Source organism: Vidua macroura, chromosome 27 (assembly GCF_024509145.1).
Source record: "Vidua macroura isolate BioBank_ID:100142 chromosome 27, ASM2450914v1, whole genome shotgun sequence".
Lineage (NCBI taxonomy): Eukaryota > Metazoa > Chordata > Aves > Passeriformes > Viduidae > Vidua > Vidua macroura.
The window spans coordinates 5,566,751-5,588,121 of record NC_071597.1 but is presented as its reverse complement, the minus strand read 5'-3'; the positions used below and the strand labels follow the sequence as shown (position 1 = coordinate 5,588,121).

The 21,371-nt window shown below is 50.5% G+C and overlaps 1 protein-coding gene across 4 annotated transcripts in view; it reads left to right on the top strand.

The window, feature by feature from the left end:
* The window catches only part of LOC128819803 (acid-sensing ion channel 2), a 409,246-nt gene that overhangs the window by 359,033 nt on the left and 28,842 nt on the right, over positions 1 to 21,371 (top strand). For all 4 annotated transcript variants that reach the window (XR_008440748.1, XR_008440747.1, XM_054000162.1 and 1 more), the window contains exon 2: positions 8,929 to 9,079. Coding sequence is in view for 2 of the 4 variants with exons in the window: in XM_054000162.1 (XP_053856137.1) it covers positions 8,929 to 9,079 (151 nt within the window). In the remaining 2 variants the exon portion in view is untranslated. The remainder of the gene's footprint in view (positions 1 to 8,928; positions 9,080 to 21,371) is intronic.

Below are 21,371 nucleotides of genomic sequence, written 5' to 3'. Positions count from 1 at the left end.
TCCCACGGAATTCCCACCACTCCCGGCTGGAGCATCCCCTCTGCAGCTCCCTGTGGGTGTGTGGGGCACAGGGCAGGGGCTTGGAGAGCTGCCCTGGGATCCCAGCAGGGACCTGACCCCGCTGTGAGCACTCCTGCACTCCCAGGGGAGTGCCTGGAAGACCTGGAATGCCAAGAGGAGCAGGGACATCCCTGCCATGGGCACACCTCCCACGCTGTGGGAGTTCCCACAGACGGGAGGGAGCTGAATCCTGCTGGGAACGAGGAGAAGGAATTCCAGAATTCCACACTCTGCCTGTGTCACGCTGCCTCCCAGGATCCAAGGATTACAATTCCAGCCCTAGGAACGTCCAGAAGCCCAGCCTGGGACGGTGGGAGGTGACCCTGCCCAGGGCAGGGGTGGAATGGGATGAGTTTTAAGGTCCCTCCTGTGGGAAATGGATTTGTAGGGAATTCTCCAAGCCTGGCAGAAGGCTCACACAGTGTGCATCTGTGTGCAAACCTTGAGATAAGAAATGCTGACTTAGAAATGCCATGGAATAGGACAGACATTGCTGAGAGAGAAATGGAACCAGAAACAAGTTTCAAAAGGTGGCCTTGCAAATAACACTAGATACTTTGGAGAAATAAAACTATGAAAGATGCATTGGAGTAGGACCCACGAGGGGTAATTTCAGATGATTGGCTTTAAGGCATTTACAGCATGGGGTGGCAAAAGCTGATAGGCCAAGGAACACTTACAGTGTGTTGTAATTAGGGAATGGTCGGCTTCTGATTGTGATGGAGTGAATTATAACATCTGTATTGTCTCACCCTTCACATGAGACAGAAAATGGAATAAAAGCTTTTAAAACACCTCTCAGTTGCCCCATCTCTGGGTCAGAAAAGGGCTTAATCCAATACCTGGGACCCAAACCCTTCTGTGATTCCCTGGTTCTTTGCTGCCTCTCCAAAGTTCCCTCTCCCAAGTGCTGGAGCCATCACAGGAAAATCAAAAATGATTCCCTGTGCTTGAGCATCTCCCACTAAAGTGTCTGGAGGGGCACTTTTGTGATGGGAATGTGTTTTCTATGGGAACACCTTTTTCAGTGGACTGCAGAGGGAATTGAAGAGTCTGGAAGGTGGATCCCAGAGTTCTGGCCTGGTTATTCCAACAAATCCTTTGGAAAGGGCACGGAACCATCACTGACCACGTGGCTGTGATCACTCAGAGTGACCCTGGTGGCCAGGTTGGCCCTGGGCTGGCTGGGGGCAGGCTGAGCTTGCCCTCATTCCTAAATATTTCCCTGCAGGCAGGAGCTGTGGCACTCAGGGATGTGAGCAGGGAAAACTTCCCTGGCTTTGGGCATTACTGGCTGAAGGGAAGGGAAGGGGAAGGGATTCCAGTGGATAATTTCAGGGGATGTGGATCTTTGCAGTGGATGTGGCTGTTTCTGGTGGGTGTTTCCATGTTTCCAGTGGGTTTTTAGTGCTTCACTTGTCTGAGGACGAGGGAGCTGCTTTTCCTCAATGGAAGGGAACAGCTGCAGTTGTCCCACTGGGAATATTTGGAGCTGTTTGTCCTTCCCATGGGGCTGACTCCTCCTCCTGCACCTGTGGAATGGCTGGGAATTCCAGGGGACGGCTTCCAAGCTCCAGCCATGAAATTTTATAGCAGGGAGCAAACTGCAGGAGCCTGCCCCAGGATCCCAGTGCCCAGAGGCTGTGGAGGGGCTGGAATCTGTGCCTGAGGAGCCTGGGTGGCCAGGACAGCCCAGCTCCAGAGCCCTTCCCAGTCCCTTTGGATTTGGGATGCTGCTGGATGGGTTTAAGACACATGGGAGATACTCAATCCCTATTTCCTGGAGGATTCCCATGGTGCAGGACATCCCTGCACAGCTGAAGGGTTTGGGGTTGACACGGACACTCCAGCTCCAGGTGTTTTATCCCCCCTTTTTCCTCAGGTTCTGTGGCCGTGCAGGGGATGGTCCCTGAGGGGATCCAGGGGTTGCTCTGGGACACTCAGAAGGGTTTTGGGACACTGGAATGGTGGAATGTTGTCAGTGCCAGAGCTGGGCACGGAGTTCAGCCGAGGGAACGGACGGGAGCTAATTAAGGGAATCAGTGGGGATGGATGGGGAGCACAGATTGTAATTAGGATCCAAATGAATCCCAGCCCAGGAGCTGTGCCTGGCACCAGCCCCAAGGCCCTGGGGCTGGCATGGAGCAGGGCTGGAACCACCCTCACCCTCCCTGACTCCTCTTCCCGCTCCATCTGCTGCTCCCGAGGGCCTTCTCCAGGTGCCTGTGGCCTCGTGTGACCCAGCCAGCCCCAGGTGGGGGCATCAGCCTGAGGTGTCCCAGGCCAGCCACCTCTTTGCACATTCCAGGTGACCTCAGCTTTGTGCTGGAGCCTGGATTTTTATGGAGTTTTGTGGATTTTAAAATTTATTTTAATTTATTTATAACAGATTTTTATGAATTTTTAAATTTATTTTAATGGATTTTAATTGATTTTAGATTGATTTTAATGGATTTTTATAAGATGAGAAACTTTTTGTTAAAAAGATCATACTCTTCCCCCAAAATCTTCCCAAATCCCAGAAAACCAGAGGACGTGTCCTCTTCAGTGGTCCCTGATGGTGTCACCTGGTCACAGGTTGGACTCTGTGACCTTGGAATGCTTTTCCATCCTCAGGAATTCCACATTGTGCCAAAAGAGCCTTGGGAACTGGGGTTCCTGGGTTCATTTGTGGTCCTGTGGGAGATAGGAATACCCAGGTGTTGTTCCCAACAACCCATAAATTCCAGGGATTGATGGAATTGAGGAGAGGGCAACGCTTCTTCCCTTGGCTTGTGGACCAACATAATTCCCAAATATTTGGAGCTTCCTCCATTAGAGTTGATCCATTTGGTGCTGGAATTTTGGGGCTGTATTTCCTGTTAAACACCCACTCAAGGGAGATGAATTGGAGCTGGAGGGCAATTTTTATGGACTTATGGCAGCTCTGAGGAGTCCTCCCCATTCCCACAAATCCTGGCACCAGAGGGACATTCCAGGGAGGGGCTGGTGGCACAAATCAGGAGTGAATGGGAATATCCCTTAGGAAACTGAACATGGAGCCAAGGGCTCCTCTGCCAGTGTTTAACTGGACTTGAAGGCTGGGAATTGTGAGCCACTGGGAATGTTTGATGTCATCCCATAAAACACAGATTGGAGAGAGCTGGGCATGTCCAGTGGCAAAAGCTGGGTTGGAAGGGAGGGATGGATGTGTTGGGAATGTTGTGTGTTCGGAGCAGCTGTGGCAGTGCCAGCTGGGCAGTGCCCAGGCAGAAAGGGACGTGGGGGCGCTGGTCGACAGCCAGCTGAACATGAGCCAGCAGTGTGCCCTGGTGGCCAAGAAGGCCAATGGCTCCTGGCCTGGATCAGGAACAGTGTGGCCAGCAGGAGCAGGGAGGTCATTGTCCCCCTGTACTGGGCACTGGTGAGGGCACACCTCGAGGGCTGTTCCCTCAGGTTGGGAAGGACCTTGGGACACTCGAGCGCGTCCAGAGGAGACAACGAGGCTGGAGAGGGGCTGGGAACACGAACCCTGTGAGGGACAGCTGAGGGAGCTGGGGGTGCTCAGCCTGAAGAAAAGGAGACTCAGGGGTGACCTCAGCACTCTCCACAGCTCCTGAAAGGTGGCTGTGGGCAGGGGGGGTTGTCACTTTCTGCAGGCAGCACTGACAAAACCAGAGGACACAGCCTCGAGCTGCACCAAGGGAAATTTAAGTTGGATATTAGGAAAAGGTTTTTTACAGAAAGGGTGATAAAGTTCTGGAATGGCTGCCCGGGGAGGTGGTGGAGTCACCACCCCTGGAGGTGTTTAACAAAGCCTGGATGTGGCACTGGGTGCCAGGGTTTAGCTGAGGTGTTGGGGCTGGGCTGGACTCGATGGTCTTGGAGGTCTCTTCCAACCCTGTGATTCTGTGAATTCTGTGAAATACTGGATTTGGGCTCCTTATTTAGGAAAAACATTCCCATTAATGCTAGGAACGGGATTGATCTGCCTTCAGGGTGTGCCTGGGACTGGGATCAGTTGGGGCTGGAGGCAGCAGCCTGGCAGGGAAGGCTCTGGTACACACGGACCTGCCGCAGGGAACCTCGGCTGCCTTCCCTGGCAGCGCTGCCTGACAAATCCCAGCGGGAACCTCAGCCTCGGAAAACCCTCTCCTTGTAAACACGGCCCTGACAAGTTCCCTGGCTGTGCTTCCCACAGCTCCCTCCCCATCCCTCGCTCCGCGGGGAGATCAGAGCCGGGAGGGAGGGAGGGATGAGCGTTTCCATGTCTGACATCGGCTCTGCCATGTTCCTGACAGCACAAACAAGCAGGAATTTAACAGACTGCCCTTGGACAGGGAGCAGATGCCAAAACTCCTCTCCAGGGGTTCCCCCTCCTGGATTTTGTTCATTTTTGAAAGAGCTTTGCCTTATGGTTGGTGAGGGTGACCCCTTTGGAATCGATGGCCCTGAGATTTTTTAATTCCCCCAGTGTTTTTGTAGGATTAGGATGTGGATAACGCATGAAGAGGGTGCCCTAAAGGCTGGGCTTGCACCCCCTCTGCTGCGATTGGCACTGGATTCCTTCCCTCTGCCCTTTGTTGGGAAGGGACATTAAATCCTTTCTGCCCATTCTAGGAGTTCCCTCCTTTCCAAGGGTCAGCCCCTCTGGACGGAGATTCCCTTGGGATCCCTCAGACCCCTGTGGGCATCTGCTGGGATTTTCTCCCCATCATTCCATTTTAAAGAATGTCCCACTGCTACCTGCCTGGGAGGACAAAGGGATCATTGGGATGCCCTGGGATGGAGACTGGGATGGAGATTGGGATAGAGACTGGGATGGAGATTGGGATGGAGACTGGGATGGAGATTGGGGTGGAGATTGGGATGGAGATAGGGGTGGAGATTGGGGTAGAGATCGGGATGGAGCCTGGGATGGAGATTGGGATGGAGACTAGGATAGAGCTTGGGATGGAGCTTGGGATGGAGCCTGGCCTGGAGCCATCTCTCTATCCAAGTGCCATCAGAACAGGGCTCGGTGCCACCCTCGGTGCAGTGGGAGAGCTGGGAGCCCTGGGAATGGATCCCTCTGGCAAAACCCAGGGAATAAAATATTTTCTCCTACCAAACAGGATCTTTTCCCCATCCTCTCATGGATATTCTTGCACAAACACATCCCAGTTTTTCAGCTCCACGTTCCCCTTCTCCTGGACCCATCTTGAAAATCGCTTTGTTTTCTTTTTTCCCACTCTGCATGAATACCTTGGATGTGGCTTGCTGGGAAATGTCTCTCTGTGCCTTTGTGTCTCACAATTGTGGAGAAATGACTGCACAGGGTTCCAATTCCTTCTTTTTCCTTGGTTTTACCTCCATCTGGCACCTCCTTCCTGCCTTACCAGCATTCCCTCACCTGCATCTCCGTCTGTATTTGGAAAAGCCATTCCCAGGTTTCCAATGAGTTCCTTTTCCCATCATTTTTCTCTGGATTGAAGGGCAGATTTCTCAGCAGGAATGTTTTTTTCTGTTCATCCTGGTAGAAGCTGGAATGCCCCATTTTCCATTACTCTGGGCAGGCCTCTGGAATACCACTCCCAGGCTGATGGATTCACAGGCAGCAGGATTTGTTTATCCAGGGCTTTCTTGGCGCTTTTGGTGGTGGTGTTGTCTTAGAATCTGTTTGGGATACCCCTGGTCTGAGTTTTAACTTCCCAAAATAAACATTTCCGTGGGCTTCCCTTGGCTAAGGAGGGGCTCGGGAAGTCACTCCAAGGCAGTTCATGGACTGGACTCCATCATCTCAAAGGCTTTTCCTAACCTAAACGATTCCATCAAATCCCATTCCACAGATTTAGAATTATTTCCCTTTATGCCCAAGCAGGGATTTTCCAAGGAGCTGTCAAAGGCCCTGTGCTCCATCAGAGGGAACAAATTGGAATTTTTATGGACTACTCTGAGGGAACGTGTCTGGAATTTTGTTTCTGGCCCTTTTTATTGGATGATAAAGCATTTCCAAGAGCCAGGCGGGTTTTTCCCCCTCAGCCACACAAATTGAATTTAAGTCATCCTGCTCTGCTCTGCTCTGCTCTGCTCGTGTTCGCTGCCTCCAGTGAATCCCAACCCTTCCCAACAGCTCCAGGGTTCATCCTGATGATCTGATAATGAGTCCTTTCCTGTTGTCAGGGAGCCTGAAAACAAGAGAAGACTCTGGAAAAACAATGTTGTATTTTCCCAGATAATTGCTCCCAGCAAGGGGAGAGGGGGAGGAACATCCTCAGGAGGGGCTGAGGGAACAGGAGAGGGGCAGGACACAGGGAATGGCTTCTAAAAGGGCAGGGATAGATGGGATACTGGGAAGGAATCCTGGAGGAATTCCTCCCTGGAGGTTGGGGAGGGGCTGGAATGGAATTCCCAGAGGAGCTGTGGCTGCCCCCGGATCCCGGGAAATGTCCAAGGCCAGGCTGGAACAGCCTGGGATGGTGGGAGGTGTCCCTGTCCAGGCACTGGATGATCCTTAAGGTCCAAATTCAAACTATTCCATGTCTCCATTGATCCTGGAACACCAAAATCCCATTTATTGGGAGTTGGAATGAATGCAGATGGATTTTTGAACTTGGAAATATCTTTAAATTCCATTAGGAATAATGTTTTGTGTCTTCTTTGGGAATGACGGGAATCCCTGTGGCTGAGAGGTCCCATGGTTGTCCTTTCCCAGTTCCCATGAGGTCTGTTTCCCTGGGATTGTTTCCAGCCCTGCTACCCCTGTCAGGATCCATCTTTTCCTTGGATAAACACATCCTATCAGGAGCTTTTACAGGGAATTTTTACAGTTATATAAAATTACCCCATCAAGTTGCTTGGATTTATTTGCCTGCAGACTGCCGAGCACAGCAGCTCCAAAATCAATCCCTGGGCTGTTGTTCCTATTCCAGCCTTGTTGTTTCTCCCTGATTTTCTCCACTGCAGCTTTTTCTCCTTGCTGGATTTCAAACCCCCCTCATTAGGAATTTTTGACTTCTGCTATCAGAGCCTATCTGGGAAAACCCATCCATGGGGCTGCTTCCAGAGGCTCAGCTTCTCTTTCCAGCCTGAGCTGTTTAATCAGTCAGGCAAGTATTAAAATGGGATTTTTTTTATTTGGATATCAAATCCTTTTTAAAGGATGTATTGTTTTTCCCCTCACAAACGATTCCTATTTGAATTCAAATATTTCCTTTCTCTCCCGTCGCACCTGCTTCCCTGGCACTTGGATTAGTCAGGATATGTTAATATTTGAGGGAATAAATCTCTGCTGGCTCCAGCTTCTGTTTGGGTTTCTGACTCATCTTGGGGTCAAATGAGCTCAGCAAATGTGGGAGAGATTCCGGAGGGACTGGAGCTGCTCCTCTCTGGCTCCCGTGCTCCAAGTGCTCATTGCTGGAGTTTACTGGTTGTTACTGGTTCCCAGACTGGGCTTTCTGGGGCCTTTATTCCTGGAAGCAGTTCTGGATGTTCCCGGGCTGTCAGGGCAGGGCAGAGGGGGGATTGGCTGGGGTTAAATCTGGGATTTCTGGGAGTTTTCCCATTCCAGGGGGAAGGCTGATCCTGAGCTGAGCCCGGGCCCTGAGTGTCACCAGCAGCAAAGGTGTGAAATCTCTGCTGCCCACCAGGAGTGTTGTGTTCCCACTGGGAAATCTGCATTATCCCACTGGGAAATCTGTTATCCCACTGGGAAATTTGTGTTTTATCCCACTGGGAAATCTGTGTTTTATCCCACTGGGAAATCTGTGTTTTATTCTACTGGGAAATCTGTTACCCCACTCGGAAATTTGTGTTTTATCCCACTGGGAAATCTGTGTTACCCACTGGGAAATCTGCATTATCCCACTGGGAAATCTGTGTTATCCCATTGGGAAATCTGTGTTTTATCCTACTGGGAAATCTGTTATCCCACTGGGAAACCCATGTTTACTCTGCTTGGAAACACATGTCCACCCCATTTGAAAACCTGTGTTCTTCACATGTCCATCCCACTTGGAAACCAATGTCCCTCCCTCTTGGAAATCCATGTGCACTCCACTTGGAAGTGTGTCCATCCCACCTGGAATCCTGTGTCCATCCCACGTGGAAATCCGTGTTTGCTCCCCTCGGAAATGCCATGTGTCCCCCTGGAAAAGCTGTGTTCCCTCCCTTGGAAACCCACGTGACCTGCACCTGGAACCCTGTGTCCACCCCACTGGAAAACCCCTGTTCTCCCACTGGAAAACCTGTGTTCCACATGTCCCTCTTGGAGCCCCACGTCCACCCCTGTTGGGCACCAATGTCCCCCCTGCTTTGCAGTGCTGGTGGTGCCTGGAGGTTCTACCTGGGCTTTGTCAGGAATTTCTATCTGGAATCCTCCCCAGATAAGACTGAAGAAGAGCAAAATGATGGAGGAAATCTTTCCTCATTTCCCCAAGTGTTTTAACCCTTCCTATTTTCCGAGCAGTGGCAGAGGGAGGAATTAAGGGGATATTGGATTTTTAATGCCAGGAGAGCATTCCCATGGCCTAAATGGGCTGAGACCATACACAAAACTAGGGAATTTTGTGAATTTTTAGCAGGAGCTTAAGGCCACTGTGTATCTGTCAGAACTTGGACTGACTGGAACAACTCCAGAAGATTTTGAGCTTTCCCTCCGAACAGCTTTCCCTTCCTCCCTTCCCTCTTTTATTTTCCAAAAGGAAAGCACAATGATTAAACAAATAATTAAACCTGGATGGATTTCTGTGGACATTTATGAGGCTATTTCTGACAATATTGATGTGGATATTTACGTAGATATTTGCCCCTGAGCTGCAGCTTGTGGCTGTTTCCCATCCCTCTGCCAGTTGGGAATGGGGGTTGATTCTGTGGGAAATATTCCCTAATTCCTCTCTTTTTTCCCCACAGGTGTTTACAAAATATGGGAAATGCTACATGTTTAACTCAGGAGAGGAGGGGCGGCCTCTCCTCACCACGGTGAAGGGGGGGACAGGGAATGGCCTGGAAATCATGCTGGACATCCAGCAGGATGAGTATCTGCCCATCTGGGGAGAAACAGGTAAGAGCTTCCTCTTCCTCGGGTGATTTCCTTGGAAAAAACCATCCCATCCCATCATCCCATCCCATCATCCCATCCCATCCCCAAACAAGAGCCTGCTCAGTCCAGGATGTGTCACTTTTCTCCCCGGGCTTTGTGGTGGCCCCTTGGGACTGGCATTTTGGGGAGTGCTGGGCTTGGGTGTCCCAGCCCCAAGGTTTGGGATGCCAGGCAGGAATGGCACTGCCTGCCCTGGGCAAGGGTGACATTTGTGGGTGACAGGAGTGTGGGGACACCTTCAGAGGCTCCAGCACATCCCTCTCCCCTGGAAAGGCATTTCTGGGAGGCTTGTTCAAGGTGGACTCTCTGGGTTTTCCTTCTCCTTGGAATTTGGGAATATTTGCTGCCGTGAGAGTTGTTTGCTGGGTTGGTGCTGTGGGGGTGGAGCAAGGACTGGGTTCCTTGGCTTTGGAGCATTTAGGATGGATGGGATCTGTGTAGGAATGAACCTGGCTGGGCTGAGCATCTCCGGAGGAGCTGGAACCCCTTGCTCCTGGAGCAGGAGAGCTGGGCTGTGGGATGTCCCCAGGTCCCATGGATGGGGATGCAGCTCTTGAGTGGATGTGGAGTTGTGGGGAACACTGATTCCTTTAATGGATCATGGATCTTTCAATAGATCACGGATCCTTTAATGGATCATGGTTCCTTTAGTGGATCATGGATCCTTTAGTGGATCATGGTTCCTTTAGTGGATCGTGGATCCTTTAATGGATCATGGATCCTTTAGTGGATCATGGATCCCTTAGTGGATTGTGGATCCTTTAATGCTGCTGCAGAAACAATGGGCAGGAATGTGGGGGACAGAATGGGCACAGTGCCACCAGGGTCACCCGGGCACAGCTGCCCTTAGCAGTGCCCAGCAGTGGTGGCTGCAGCTTTCCTGAACCCACAGTGACATTTGAAACAAAGCATCCAAAATAACCCTGGAGAACTTTCCAGGAGCTGTGTTTGTATGGCAGAGCCCCCTGGGGACGCTCATCTAGGGGGAGCTGTGGTATTTTGGGGATCAGGGAAGGGAAAGGAGGAAATCTCTGCACTGCAGGTCAGTGTCACCGTGGCTCTGTCACCCCCTCCAGCACCTCTCAAACCCTGCTTGGAGCAGAGCGGGGATTTGGCTCCGTTGGCTCCCAATTCCCTTTTCTCTGTGTGCTGTTTGACTCTCCCAAACTCGTAGCTGTGGGCCCATGAGCCATTCCAGGCTGCACAGGCTTTCAGAGGAGCTTTGCTCCCAGATTTCAGCTCCTGCCCCAAATCAGCCTGGGCTGGCCCAGGTGAGGGGGCCGGCACAGAGATTTGGGATAATCATTCCTCCCTGGGGGAACTGGTTTGAGCTCTTGTCCTTTTATGTGTGAAACAGGTTCACGATGGGGGTGGGAGAATGAGGAGCAATCTCCATCTCAGGGCTTCATCTCCCACAGGGAGAGGTCCCCCAAGGGAGACAGAGCTGCCCTGAGGGACCTGTGGGGACAGGAAACCACCCCAGGGGTAGCTTGGAGACATCCCAGAGCTGGTGAACACCTGAAGCTTTGTGTTCAACCCCGTTGGGATCTCATATCATGGAATCCCAGGATAGTTTGGGCTGGAAGGGACCTCAAAAATTATCCAGTGCCACTCCTGCCATGGCAGGGACACCTTCCACCGTCCCAGAGTTCCCCAAGCCCTGTCCAACCTGGCCTTGGACACTCCCAGGGATCCAGGGGCAGCCACAGCTTCTCTGGGAATTCCATTCCAGGGCCTCCCCACCCTCACAGGATTTCCCAATCTCCCATCCATCCCTGCTTCTGGCAGTGGAAGCCATTCCCTGGGTCCTGTCCCTCCATCCCTTGTCCCCAGTCCCTCTCCAGCTCTCCTGGAGCCCCTTTGGGCCCTGCAAGGGGCTCTGAGCTCTCCCTGGAGCTTCTCCAGGTGAACAATCCCAGCTTTCCCAGCCTTTTCTCACAGTGCATGACCCCTGTGAGTTTCTCCAAGGGGACCAAGCCCTGGTGTCCCACCATTCCCACTTTGATGCCTTTTTGGTGCTGCCCTTAGAACCTGTAGGAGGTTCTAGGAATGTGCTGGGAATGTGCTGTGTTTTTCCATCCCTATGACTCTGGGAAAGGTGGATCAGGCTCAGGGGGATGAATCAGCCTCGCATTGCACAGGAGGCAAAAAAAAAAAAAAAAAAAGGAATAATAAATAAGTGAGGATAAAAACTGGGAGGGGAAAAGCTGAGGGAGGGAGGGAGGAGGTCCCTCCACACCCCTTGGCATCAGCTCCATCCAGAGGGGATTGGGGATGGCAGCTGCTGCTCTGCTCCCTCCTTCAAATAGCTCCTGAGCCCTGGGTGTCCAAAAGCACTGGAAACCTGTCCTGGCTGTGGCCTTGAGCCTGAGGGAGAAAAAAAAGCCTCAAGTGTTCATTTTGGTCAAAAATCGTGAGGCTTGTGGTGGCTTTGCTGTCCAGAGCTGACTCTGTGGGAGGATCCTGTGAAGTTCAGCATCCCCTGGTGCCGTCCTGCCCCGCACTGCTCATCCCACCCAGACTGAACTGAAACTTAGACACAGCTCAAGACCAGAGGCTCAAGGACGAAGTCTCATGTCCCTGGACCTGGTTTAGAGTTGGATTCTCATGTCCCAGGATCTGAGTTGGTATTGGAGTCTCCTGTTCCTGGACCTGGGTTATGTTGGATTCTCCAGTCCATGGGTTGATTTTGGATTCTCATATCCCTGGACCTGGGTTCATTTTGGATTCTCCTGGACCTGGGTTGATTTTGGATTCTGCTGACTCTGCACCTGGGCTGACATTCTGGGCTTGGATTGCACTGGGACTTCTTGGAGACTCTTTAAACCTGGAATTTTACAGGATTCAAGGAAAAACTCCATGAACAGGGCTTTGATTTGCTGAAGCAGTGAAGGAGAAGCTTCTGGGCTCATTCCAAGGAGCCTTGGCCATGTTCTCACAGGCCCAGGTAGACCTGCTTGCCCTCAGAGCTGGTGGAACTTGGATCTTGGCCTTTCATCAGGAGCCTTCTCCTGTCCCTCAGCAGCTGGGACAACCCGTCCTCGCTCCCCTGGGGCTCCCTGGACACGGCCAGAATCCCAAACGGGAGCTCTGGTGGATGAGATGGCTGTTGCCACGGCAACGCCTGGCTCAGCTCTGCGAGGTGAGGGAGGGAGTTGATTATTTCCAAATATTTGCATAATAATTTCAGTGTGTTTGGAATTCAATCGCCTCCGTGCTGCCTCCGGGCCAGGCCAGGCTGGGCTCTCCAAGGGAAGGAGCTCCAAGGGAATTCCAGCCCTGGAACCTGCAGGTGGGACCTGCGTGGGAAATGGATTTGTGGAGTTCTCAGGGCCTGACAGGAGGCCCACATAGTATTCATCCCTATGCAAACTTTGAAATAAGAAATACTAACTTAAAAATACCATAAAATAAGACAAATATTATTAAGAGAAAAATAAAACTAAAAAAAAGTTTCAAAAATAGCCTTACAAATAAGACTTAATACTTTAAAGAAATAGAACTATGAAAGATACATTATAATAAGACCCTCAAAAAGTAATTTTAGATTATTAACTTTAAAACATCTACAACATAATATAAGAAACAACTAAGAAACCAAAAAACACTTATAGTATATTATAAAATTATAATATATTATAATATATAAATACAATTATATAATATAATTTTATAATATAAATATAATTATATTATATAATATAATTATATAAAATATATAATAATATATCATATATAATAATATATTATATTATATGCTATAATTATATAAAATATACAAATAAAATTATAATATACTATCATATATAATTCTTATATTATATCATAAAATTATTATATATATTATTATTATAGAATTATTAATAGATAATCAACTTCTAATTATAATAGTGTAAATGATAGCATCTATATTACCTCACCCATCTCATGAGACTAAAACTAGAATAAAATGTTTTAAAACACCTCTCTGTTACCCCATCTCTAAATTAAAAAAAAAAAAAATTATCCAACAACCGTGGTGTTGAGGGCCAAAGTGATGTGGGCAGAGGGAGATCCACGGATGGAAGGAGTTGGGTTTTCCCTTCCCACGGAGCTCCTGCCTCTGTGTCACTGGGAGGGTGGCACAGGGAGCTGTGGCTCCCTGGATCCCCGGCAGTGCCCAAGGCCTGGCTGCATTACTATCACGCTTTCTAATGAAGGGATGGGACTGCTTTTGGGCTCAGAAGGATTTATTGCTCACATAAACATCAGTCTCAGAGGCTGTGAGGTTTTAGAGGAGCAGTCACAGGTTCTTTGTTACAAGGCTATACAGAACTGCCTGGTCCCATGGGCAGTTGTCACAAAGTTTATTTTGCTTTTCTGACCTATCACCTTTACTTATTGTAAATGTAGGCGAACTCGGTGGTATGGGTATTCTCAGTTCAGTCAGAGAGAAAAGGAGAGGTTTCTACCAGGCTGGGCCTGGGAGAGAGTTGGAAAGGAATGTCAATAATTCTCTATCTCTCTTGTTGTTCACACTGTTTATAGATATGTTCTGCCACCGTGCGCCATTCACAGAGCACCAATGGTGTGAGGTGTTTTTACTTTAGGACCAATGAAGCTGGTCTGCACGATGTTCTCTATAAATAGAGTGGTGCATTTGAAATAAATCAGTTCAGTTCTCTTCTTGCCTTCTGACTTGGAATCTTCATCACTCCTGTCCTGCCTCAACAGCGACACGGTGGGAAGAAATGCTGATATGTGACTCCAGTTCAGGAGGCTGAATGATTTCTTTATTATAACTATGCTATAACACATTAATGTACTATTTAAAGGAGATACTAAAACTACAAACCTACTTGTTCTAACTACCAAATCTAACTAACTCACAACTCGTGACCCTCTCTGAGAGTCCAGCCACAGGTGGGTTGGATTGGCCACCAGGCTCAAACAATCCTCACCAGAATCCAACCAAGCAATCACCCCAGATAACCAATTCTCCAAACACATTCCACACGGGAAAAACAAGGAGCAGAAATAGAAATTGTTTTCTCTTTCTTCTCTCAGTGTACTTTTATGAAAAATCCTGAGAGAGAGAAGAATGTGTCTGCGACATTTACTCACTTCTGCTGCACTGTGGATGCTTTTACCCAGTGGGCTTCTGTCACACTTACACACATTGGCTTCTGTTCCAGCGTCTAAACTCTCACACAACCCCTCCCCTGCATTATAACCCTTCTCCATCTCACCAGTGCAGTTGCTCACTGACTTGAGGCATATTCTTTCTTACAACTATGGAAACAGAAGTTTATGGTTTTTCTGCTTAATGGCTGAGTATTGGATTTTTACATCGATCCAAACTTCTTTCAAAGCTGCAGATCAGACCCTCCTGTGTCTGTGGAAGTTTCTGTTTTTCCGATTCCCACAAGGCTGGAGCAGCCTGGGGCAGCCTGGGGTGGTGGAGGGTGTCCCTGCCCAGGGCGGGGGGCACTGGAGGATCCTCAAGGTTCCTTCCAATCACTAAAAATCCGGGATTTTCCAGCAGGAGGCAGGAGTAAGAGCAGTTTCCCAGCCATGTTGAGGGGCCTGGCTTCTGGGGAAGCAGGAGATGAAATTCCTGCAGGAAGCAACCATCAGGTGTGCCAGTTTCTTTATTATTTTTTTTTTTTTAATTCTGGCTGTTCAAGTGCCCAAACCAGACCCAGAGGATGCTCCAAGATGTGCTGAGTGCCCCAGGATGGGCTGAAGATTCCTTACAGCAACTCCTGGCCAGGCCTGAGCTTCCAGCTCATCCTGGAGACCAGAGGGATTGATGGACAAAGCATGGGAATGTTTTCCCATGACTTCCCTCACTGCCTGCCTGCTCCCTCACTTCCTTGTAGGAAATTCCAGGCTCCTGCTCTATCCCAGCTGCCAAACCTGCTCCTGATGGCTCAAATATCCCCTCTTTTTGGCTCAGAAATCCTGAAGTGGCTATAAATGAACATTGCCCCTATTAATTAAATCCAAACAATCTCTGGATTTTAAGGAAAATATCCCTCCCAGCAATTCCACTCATCCCACACCACCAACCCCAGGGGCAATCCCAGCTGGAGCAGCTCCTGTAAATCCCTGGGCACTTGGGAACAGCAGCTCCTGCTCCATCACAACAGAGCCAAAATTGCTTTTCAAGCCCTGCCCTGGCTCTCTCCAGCTCCAGGAGAATTCCAGAGGCCCTGGAGAGAAATTCCCAAAACCAGGAGTTCCTGGAGCTTGTGACAACCTCAAAGACCCAAACCCTGAGTAACCTTTGAGCTGCTGCTCCTCCCAGGGCTTTGGTGCTGCTCAAACAAATATTAATTAATTTGTAGTGGCAGAATAATTTGGGGGCTGCTCTGGTCACCAGGAGTTACTGAGAGGTGGCAGACACGGGCCTGGGAATGCTGGCTGATCCAGGGAATCCTGGCTAACTCAGGGAATCTTGGCTAATTCAGGGAATTCTGGCTAATTCAAGGAATTCTGGCTGATTCAGGAATTCTGGCTCTCCTCAGGAAAAGGGCCAGGACATTTTAGGTGACCCCAAGCAGCCTCTAAAGGTCCCCCTGCCTTGAGTGGGCTGATCCAAGAGCAGATTTTCCTATTCCATAAAAACCAACGTCTTCTCCTGCCCCAGGCCCTTTTTTCCTTCCTGGGCCCCATTTATTCCCATTTTCAGAAAGATGAACCACACTCACCCCCTGGGTTTGGGGGATTTTCCCAGTTTTTGCTGCCTGGGAATGCCCAGTCTCTCCAGGAAGCAAGATTGTCCCTGTGCAGCCCCAGCTGGGATGGCTTTTCACTGCTGATTTTTCACCAAAACGACTTCTCTGGGAATTCTAGCCCCTCCTCACCCTCCCAGGGAACAATTCCCAATTCCCAATCTCCCATCCATCCCTGCCCTCTGGCAGTGGGAGCCATTCCCTGTGTCCTGTCCCTCCATCCCTTGTCCCCAGTCCCTCTCCAGCTCTCCTGGAGCCCCTTTAGGCCCTGGAAGCTTCCCTGGAGTTTCTCCACTCTGGAATTGTCCCATAATTTTGTTCAACCAAACGCTGTGAGTACAAATCAAACACAGGAAAATCGTTCCAGGGCTGTGGATGCTTCAAAAGCCTCCTTCAAAAAAGAAAGGAAAAAAAAAGAAAAAGCCCCAAATTCAAGGAAATCTTCATTAAGGGCAAACCTGAAGGAATCCAAACCCTCTGGCTTTGGGGATCTGGGAAAGCCAAGATAAGGCCCTGAAAATCAAGGGATGAAACATTCAAATGCAATCTGCATTTCCAGCTTTCCTTGGAGCTTTGTTGCTGTAAAATGCCCACAGCTGAAATAGGAGCTGGAATACTGGGGAAAACGTGGGGAAAACCTTGGAATTTGGGGTGGTGCCAGCAAGGTGACAAAGTTCGGGGCTGTTCCCTGTCCCAGGAGCTCTAAAGGTGATTGCAAACATTGGATTTTGATTCCTGCTTTTTCCAAGCACTGGAGCGAGGTTCAGAGCCTCAGGTGAGGTTTGGGGGTGCTCTGGTTTCCCTTGGGAATCATCCAGATCGTTCCCTGATCCCAGCCCTTCCCTGGGGGCCTCAGTTTCCTTCCTGGACAGCTTGGAGCATTTTAATCAATCCCAGGGAGACCCCAGGGGATTTCAGGGCTGGAAAAAGCTTTGGAGATAAAAGTCTCTTCCAAAGGCTCATTAAATTTAATTGGATTAATCCCTTTAGCTCAGGGATACTCTTGTGCTCCCATTTTGTCCAGTTGGTGCTTGAGACCTCCCAGGTGCTTCCCGAGGGCAATTCCTGAATTCCTGGTACTGACGAGGGTGTGGGAAGGGTTTTCCATGCCTGTTAATGGGTTTTCCCCTCCTGGGAATGGGTTTTCCATGCCTGGGAATGGGTTTTCCCTGGTGGACAGGCTTTGGAAGAGTTTTCATTGTGCTGAGCAGCAGCAGGACCTGGCAGTGCCCTCTTAAACCAGCATTGCTTGGGGCAGCTCTGGAGGAAATGAATAATCTCATCTGGAATATGAAATATTCTGTTCTGGAGGAGCAGAGAATCTGCTCTGAAAGGGAAAGAGAACCTGCTCCAAAAGGACAAAGACTCTGCTCTGGAATATTAAATAATCATCTCAGGAGGAGCCAAGGATCTGCTCTGGAGGAACAAATAATTTGCCCTGGAGGAACAAAGAATCTGTTCTGGAATATTAAACAATCTGCTCTGGAGGAATAAATAAACAGCTTGGAAAGAGCAAAGAATCTGCTCCGAAGGACAAACACGCTGCTCTGGAAGGATAAAGCATCTGCTCTGAAGGAGTAAATCATTTTCTCTGAAGCAATAAATAATCTGCTCTGGAATATTAAATCATCTATGATGGGAGAACAAAGAATTTGCTTTGAAGGGCCAAAAAGATCTGGTCTGGAAGAAAAAATAATCTGGTCTGGAATATTAAATAATCTAATTTGGAGGAGTAAATAATTTGCTTTGAAGGAATAAAAAAATCAGCTTTGGAGGAGCAAATAAACAGCTCCAAAGGAATAAAGGATCTGTTCTGAAGGAACAAATAATCTGTTTTGGAATATTAAATAATCTGCTCTGAAGGAATACATGATCTGCTTTGGAATATTAAACAATTTGCTCTGAAGGAATAAATAATCTGCTCTGGAGGAGCAAAGAATCTGCTCTGCAGGGACAAATCCCCAGCTCTGGAATATTAAACTGCTCTGAGGGAAGAGCTGAGCTGCTCCCAGGGCTCCTGCTGGGCTTCCCTGGAGGAGGCAGAAGTGGGAAGGACTCCATTGGCTTAGGGGGGGTGGAGGGGAGAAAATGGATCTGTGGGGGTGGGGGGACCCAGCTGGGGACAGAGAGGGACAGTGCAGGGGTCTGGGATGGATCTGGTGTGGGAAAGGCACCCAAATCCAGGGATTCAGCCTTTTCCTGCTGGTGTCCCATCATGGAGTGAGGGAAGCTCATCCTCCCTGTGCTTTAGGGACAGCTGGGGACAGACCCTCAGAGGGACTGGGCGGGGGGCGGGGGGGGGGTGGCCTTGGTGGCGTCCCCAGGGCTGTGGGCACAGATGCCCTGGCACCCTGGGGACAGTGACAGGAGCCACAGGTGACCTGTGGTCCACCTAGGCCCCTTCCCTGTGCCCCCCGGGCCACATTCCCCACCCCTCCTGTTCTGGCCCAGCAGGGTGTGCCATGTCCTGGCTGGGACATCCTGAGCTGGGACAGGCTGGGGACATCTGAGCGGGGCAGCCGTTTGGCAGCAGCCCCTGAGCTGGGCTGCAGCAGTGTCACCAGTCCCTGGGCACAAACGGGGCTGGCTGGGATGAGTTTGGAATTCTGCCGCCTCCAGCAGGGCCGGGGAAGCCTTGGGGCACTTTGGCTGTGCCTGGGTGGAGCGGAGCCGTTGGGATCTCTGTGCTGTGGCTCTGCTTCTCCACTGCTGCTGTCCCAGGAAAAGAGGGAGGAGCCGGCGGGGGGGGTGTGGCAGGGTGACAGGGACCCCGCCCCAGGAGCTGCTCCGGTGTTCTGGAGTGGGAGCAGCGGGAAGGGAAGGGCTTTGGGGATAGAAAAGTCTCTTTTCTGTCCGTACCAGCTCAGGGTGAGGGAAGGAAAATGGGGGTGTCCAGAGAGGGGATGGGGGAGAGGGATTTGATGTCAATCATCCCAAAATGTGCCAGGCAGAATTGCTGGTCTTTGTGAGGAAAGATTGCTTGGAATGCAGGGTTATGGAATTGTTCAGGTTGGGAAAGTCCTCTGAGGTGAGTCCAGCATCCCCCAGCACTGCCAAGGCCACCACTGGCTCCTGTCCCAAGTGCCACATCCACCTGGATTTTAATCCCTGCAAGGTCAGGGACTCCCCAGCTGGACCGGCCCTTCAATTAAGGAATTTCTCCAAAATTCAACCAAAGCCTCCCCTGGCACAGCCCGAGGCCGTTTCCTCTTTTGTGGAATTCTTGTCTGGAGGAAAAGGGCTCTGAGCCAGCTCTGCCCTCCCTTGGGATCTGCTCACCTCTGATCCACCAGGGCACCTTCAGCTCTCTTGGAATTGTCACTTCCAGGGAAGGATCCCATCTTCCCCCGTTCTGCCCACCTCCAACATCTCCCCAAACTCAAAGTCTGGAGCCAGCCCCAGTCGGGTCCCAGTGAGGAGCAGAGGATCCCCCAGTTTGCTCCTCCAGTCCCCAGAGTGTTCCCCTGAGGGCTTCTCTCCATCATTTTTCCAACCTTTTCCTCCCAGTCCTGCAGGCTCCCTGTAATTCCAGGAGCAGCTCAGAACCCACATCCCAAGGGATGTCAGAGCTGATTCTGAGGGGGAAATCTCAAAGCCCTTCTTTATTTGCACACTGTCCCCTCAGCTGGGGCTGGGACCTGGCTGGAGTGTCCCCAGATGAAGGGGTTGGGGTTGGTATCCTGGGATAACCTGTTCCAGTCTGGATCCTTTGTTTTCCCCACTGTTTTTCCTGCTGGTGGAAATGTTCTGCTCCCGTCTGCTGTTTGCCTGGGAATATTTATAGAGAGGATCCAGAGCTTTTCCCTCGCCAGACACAACCCAAGCTGTGCTGGACTCCTCCCAAATCCCGCCTTTCCCACTCCTCTTCCCATCCCAGCCACTCCTGGGGTGCTCCTTTCCCTGTCCCCATCCATCTCACCCTGTGACCAGAGCTGGGGGTGACATTTCCACTGCCAGGGCTCCTGGAGCCCCATCCTGTGGGGTGTTGGCCCTGGGAAGGTGGATTTGGGAGAGGAATGGGATGAAATCCCATGGGATGGAGCCAACCCACCCTCCATGACTCCTTAAAAAGAGATTTTCCATCTCAATAAGTCAAGGGAGAGGGTAGATGGATCATCACCATGGTGACCGCTGGGATTGATGGTCAGCTGTGAGGTAGCCACAAGCTGAGGAATTCCCTTGTTTGTCTCTTTTGGAAAATCCATCTGGACTCAACCCTGCCTCATCTTATCCATTGCTGGATTTCACCTCCTGCTGTTTTCTCCCCATTCCTTGAAAACCTGCCAGTGCCAGCCCCACCATTTCCTACCTGAATTTCCATCAGCCTGGCACTGATGGATATTTTGGTCTATTTTCCCTCTCTCCAGCCCAGTTCCAGCAGCCTGAGCTGCCTGGAGATTTCCCAAGTTGGTTGGGAAATCCTGCCCCTCCTGCTGCCCCAAAGCTGGGAATGCTCTGTGGGTGGCACCGAAACTCACGGCAAATTTTTTATATTTCCATTTATTTATCCATAAAATCCTCCATAGAGGGGGTGGCAGGAGGGGGCAGGGCTGGGGGGGCAGCTGGGGACATTGGGGGACAAAGGGAGGGAGGTGCTGCAATGCTTAGGGACACAAGAGGGAAAATCCTTTCCTGGAGAGGAGAAGCTCCAGGGAGAGCTCAGAGCCCCTTGCAGGGCCCAAAGGGGCTCCAGGAGAGCTGGAGAGGGACTGGGGACAAGGGATGGAGGGACAGGACACAGGGAATGGCTCCCACTGCCAGAAGCAGGGATGGATGGGAGACTGGGAATTAGGAATTGTTCCCTGGGAGGGTGGGCAGGCCCTGGCACAGGGTGCCCAGAGCAGCTGTGGCTGCCCCTGGATCCCTGGCAGTGCCCAAGGCCAGGCTGGAGCAGCCGGGGACAGTGGGAGGTGTCCCTGCCATGGCAGGGGTGGGAATGGATGGGTTTAAGGTCCCTTCCCACCCGAACCATTCCATGGTCCTGTGATCTCCCTTTCATCCATAATAAAAACTGGCTGGACTCTTGGACATGCCAGTTCCATCCATCCATCATCATCCCTCCATCCATCCATCCCTCCATCCATCATCCATCCATCCATCCATCCATCCATCCATCCATCCATCCATCCATCCATCATCCATCCATCCATCATCCATCCATCCATCCATCCATCCATCCATCCATCCATCCATCATCCATCCATCCATCATCCATCCATCCATCCATCCATCCATCCATCCATCCATCATCCATCCATCCATCATCCATCCATCCATCCATCCATCCATCCATCATCCATCCATCCATCATCCATCCATCATCCATCCATCATCCATCATCCATCCATCCATCCATCCATCCATCCATCCATCATCCATCCATCCATCATCCATCATCCATCCATCCATCCATCCATCCATCCATCCATCATCCATCATCCATCCATCCATCCATCCATCATTCCATCCATCCATCTATCCATCCATCCATCCATCCATCATCCATCATCCATCCATCCATCCATCCATCCATCCAT